This window comes from Hipposideros armiger, unplaced genomic scaffold (assembly GCF_001890085.2).
Source record: "Hipposideros armiger isolate ML-2016 unplaced genomic scaffold, ASM189008v1 scaffold_28, whole genome shotgun sequence".
In the NCBI taxonomy this organism is placed as follows: domain Eukaryota; kingdom Metazoa; phylum Chordata; class Mammalia; order Chiroptera; family Hipposideridae; genus Hipposideros; species Hipposideros armiger.
The window spans coordinates 3,681,091-3,685,201 of NW_017731378.1; the positions used below are offsets into that span (position 1 = coordinate 3,681,091).

The 4,111-nt window shown below is 37.6% G+C and overlaps 1 protein-coding gene across 1 annotated transcript in view; it reads right to left on the reverse strand.

The window, feature by feature from the left end:
• Nucleotides 1–382: 382 nt before the first annotated feature.
• Nucleotides 383–4,111, reverse strand: part of OGA (O-GlcNAcase) — a 26,286-nt gene continuing 22,557 nt past the window's right edge. The window contains exons 15-16 of the mRNA XM_019636367.1: nt 3,716–3,875; nt 383–2,507 (exon numbers count right to left, since the gene is read on the reverse strand). Of these exons, the coding sequence (XP_019491912.1) occupies nt 2,371–2,507; nt 3,716–3,875 (297 nt within the window). The 3' untranslated portion in view covers nt 383–2,370. The remainder of the gene's footprint in view (nt 2,508–3,715; nt 3,876–4,111) is intronic.

Consider the following 4,111-nt stretch of genomic DNA (forward strand, 5'->3'; position numbering starts at 1 on the left):
CGGCCCAGGCACATACTTCCACCTTGCGTGCCTTTGTCTCACAATTTGGGCTACTCACCACCATTTTTCACCGTTTGACTAAAGAAGCAGGCAAATTGTATTCCTTATTTTATTTGATGGTGGGAACTCAAACTAGTTGCCCTAATTCAGGTTATAACTGGCAAGAACCAGTCTATTTTTCTTATCTTTGCCCTTGCCTTGAAGGAACCCTGGAACTCAGTCTTTTACAGGAGGTGGGAGTGGGAGAGGGCTGCCTTGAAAAGCGGGTCCCTCACTTGGAACGGCTGTGGCGAGGAGGAATACTTGCTTGTAGGTGAGGAATAAAGAGCAGGAGAAAAGGTAAGGAGGCAGACACAGCAACACATTTACACAGTACACCACATAACATTCACTTCAAGTTTTATTTTGCCTCTTGCATGATCTTCAGATAGTTTTACAGTTTGTTTTCTGAGCTGTGATCTAAACAATCAATGAAATGTCATTCCAACCTTAATAAATATTCATAATCACAGAAGATAGCATAGCACTTTACGATCCTAGAGTGATGAAGATATAGAACTGGACATCTGTTTCAGTTAGCATCTGTGACCAGACCAGCCAAAGTGATTATTAAAAGACAAGAAAATGCCACAAGCAAATTTGTTAAAAATCCTGGTTCCATAGGTTGATCCTGAAATCCCCCAAATAAAATGCTAGAATTGTCCACTAGTGTACAAAATATACTTAAAGAGAAAACCAAGTAACATTAAGCCATTTTAAACAATTATCTTAGAGATATTCCTTTCACACATCAGACCCTGACAACGCAAGCTTGGTTCCAGGTTTCCAACATACCATATCCTATCAGTTAAAGGTTTCTATACTAAAAATGAAGCGGCATCCTTTCTTCCTTCCCTTCATCTCACCCATTCAGTGTACAGTCACAGGCCTTGAACATCACTAGGTACCACTAGGTACCACTCTTGAAAGCTCTCATAGCCCACACTAATGGAACTGGATGAAGGAAAATGTGTTTCAAGTTTTCTTCTCCTTGCCCTTTCCCCCTCAGCTCAAAGTTGAACAGCTGATACAAAATTGCAAGGAGGCAAGATAACAAAATACTGTTATGAATCTACGGAGAAATCAGCCAGCCATGATGAAAAAAATGAATCCTGCAGATTACCTGCTAGCCTCATGCTCAGAACCCTTAAAAACACTATATCTAAATTAAAATACATGAAGCTATCAGAATCTGTTAAAAGGAAAAAAAATGGTAACCATAAGTCATTGGTTAAAGTGTGCTCATTCTGTCTTTTTAAAATTTAGATACAAACATGCAAGAATTAGACTGATTTAATAAAACCAGTAGTGACAGGTCTTGAAATCAAAGGACAACTGATCTGAGGGTAAATGGGACCAATCAGTCCCTGAACCCTACTTGACAGATGTCAAAACATTTCACATGCAGACCTGCATTGAGGTTAATTTCTAGAAGTGACTGCACTTGCAACAGATTACTCCTATGAAGTTAGGCTCTTGTACCCAAAGTGGTCATGGCCTAGCCCTAGGTGGGAGGCACTTTAAAAATAATAAAACTTCTAAAAAAAAAAAAGTAAAGAAAATCCACCTTCCACTGATTTACATTATTCAAAGTGCCATCCTGAACCACACCCTTTCATTTTCAAAATGAAAATTACAAAAACAGTAAACACAAAGGTAGTCAGATCACAGCTAGTTTATATACAAAAAATGTACAAGTTTATCATTTTTAGGCTTTTGCCACAAACAACTGCACATTTGTCCCTACAAAACACAACATGCCTGAACCAATCATCGCTACAGGAGACAACTGGCCACAGCTTTACAAAAAGCAGAAAAACTGCCCCAAATTGAAATAATTGATTCAGCTTAAACTATGCCACAGCCATCCCACTTGGAATTTCCACCCTAAAGCCTCTGAAGCCCACTAAATCTTTCTCATCGCTACCATGTCCCCGAAGAATGAGACATTTCATTCAATAAACTAAGGAGAATGACAAATGGTTTTGATTACTCTTAAGTGAGAAATGCAACCACACTGGATGCAGAAAACAGTGCTGACTACATTTATTGGAAGACCCCTTCCCTATAAGCCCATGTAAGAGGTCTTGGCACCTAACACAAGACCCAAACATGAGGCCCACATCTGTTTCATACAGAATTTGCAGCAATACTATCTGATTCCAACCAGTGAGTAGTCTCAAAGTATGATGAATTTTACAGTCTTCTTGGTTTCCAATCCCAATCGGCTGATCTGTTGCCGCTCCAGAGGCTGAACTGTATGAAGACCCCAACCACCACCCACCAGGTGAAGTTAAGAGACTTTCCGACAGTTCATAGTGCCAACAAATGTCACAGGCTCCGACCAAGTATAACCACATCCTTTGGAAATCCTTCCATTTTTGCAATTTCAAAACAGCCTAACTTGCTGTAAAATTCCAGAATTCTTTTATCATCTGGTCTCACTTCACAGAAAGCCCCCCGGGAGCCTAGAAATAAAACAAATATTTAAAATGTAAGTGTCACTTAATTAGAACTATGGATATGAATTGTGACTGATCTTTAATATTCAAACAGATGACAGCAGGAGCTCGTCTATGCCAGCCCCTAAATTTCATGCCACAATTTTTAAAATTCATATTAATATTCAACAAATATTCATTAATGATGAATAGTGCAGTGATAGCTATCTTAAATTATGGACATATTAACTAGCTTGAATGTGGTCATTCTTTTACAATGTATTTCAAATCAAACTGTACACCTTAAATATATGTAATTCTCAACTGTCAAATATACCTCAATTAAAAAAAAAAAATTCAACCACGAGTGAAACTCTTTTCCAGAAAAAAATCTTTTGGGGAAGAGGTTGTAAGAAACCTCAAAGCAAAGGAGACCTGTTTATTGTTTTAATATAAAAGTACTTTTGAGGGGGCCCACAGGGCAGAGCCTATTCCAGCCTATGTCATAAGCCAATATAACCAGAACACGTTGTATATTCTAAGACATACCTCATATACCACCTGGTGATTTATTTCCAAGCACAACACTGAGAATTATGCTTTCTTTCGACAGAGTTGTTTAAATTATCCCACAAAGGGACACCATTCACTCAAATGTTATAAAAATGCAAATAAGTGCATTCTCATGTACCAATAACCCTCTAATGAGGTCTCAACAAGCAGGCTACTTTTGTATTGTCCAAAGGCTAAACATAGTTTTTTACATTTTTAAAAGGTTGTTTTTAAAAGAATATGCAACAGAAACCTTATGTAACTCTTAAATCCTAGAATACTTACTATCTGGTCCTTCAGAAAAAGTTTTCAAACCACCAACGTAAAGCAAGGTATTTCTGAAGGTTGAGTTTAAACTAAAAAACCTGGTCACTCTGCATTCCTAAATGCCCATGGTTCATTTAATGTTCAATTATCATTTATGAGTCTCCTGGCAAAATAAATATAACCTCATGTGTTCACTTCTCATTTAATTGGGGCTCAAAATAAGCATTCAGTGTCAAAGAGCAGCACTTTTCAATGATTAATATAAGTGCAATTCTTGTACAACCAACAATTCAGAAGTCAAACCATAAATGGTGGTAGGGAAGGGAATGTAAATTCACTATATTTCTTTTTATCCTAAAATATAGTCCTGTCCCCACCTATTCCAAACACCAGCAATTCCACAAATATGTACTCACCATTAGCCTTCAGTGAAGACAGGAGGCAAGCCATCATGCTTTTGGCTACACTTGGGTCAGTTACTTTTTTGTGAATATCCATCTTTATAAGAGAAGGGAAGTTGGCAAGGAAAGTTTCTGGCAACACTTCCTGCTCTTCATGGAAACTCAACATTATTTTCTGTAAAAATTAAAATCTCTTGATTTTCAGTAGTCACTCATCATATACCTATATCCCAACTACAGAACTCAGCAACAGGAAAGGAAAACAATATTCAATAACTCTTCCAGTCATTATATAATTATCACATGCCAAATTAATTAGCTCATAATTCTAGCTGAAGTGTTTTCACTTTTAAAAACTGTCTAGGGCCGGCTGAGTGGCTTGTTGGTTAAGAGCTGGCTTGGGACACCAGA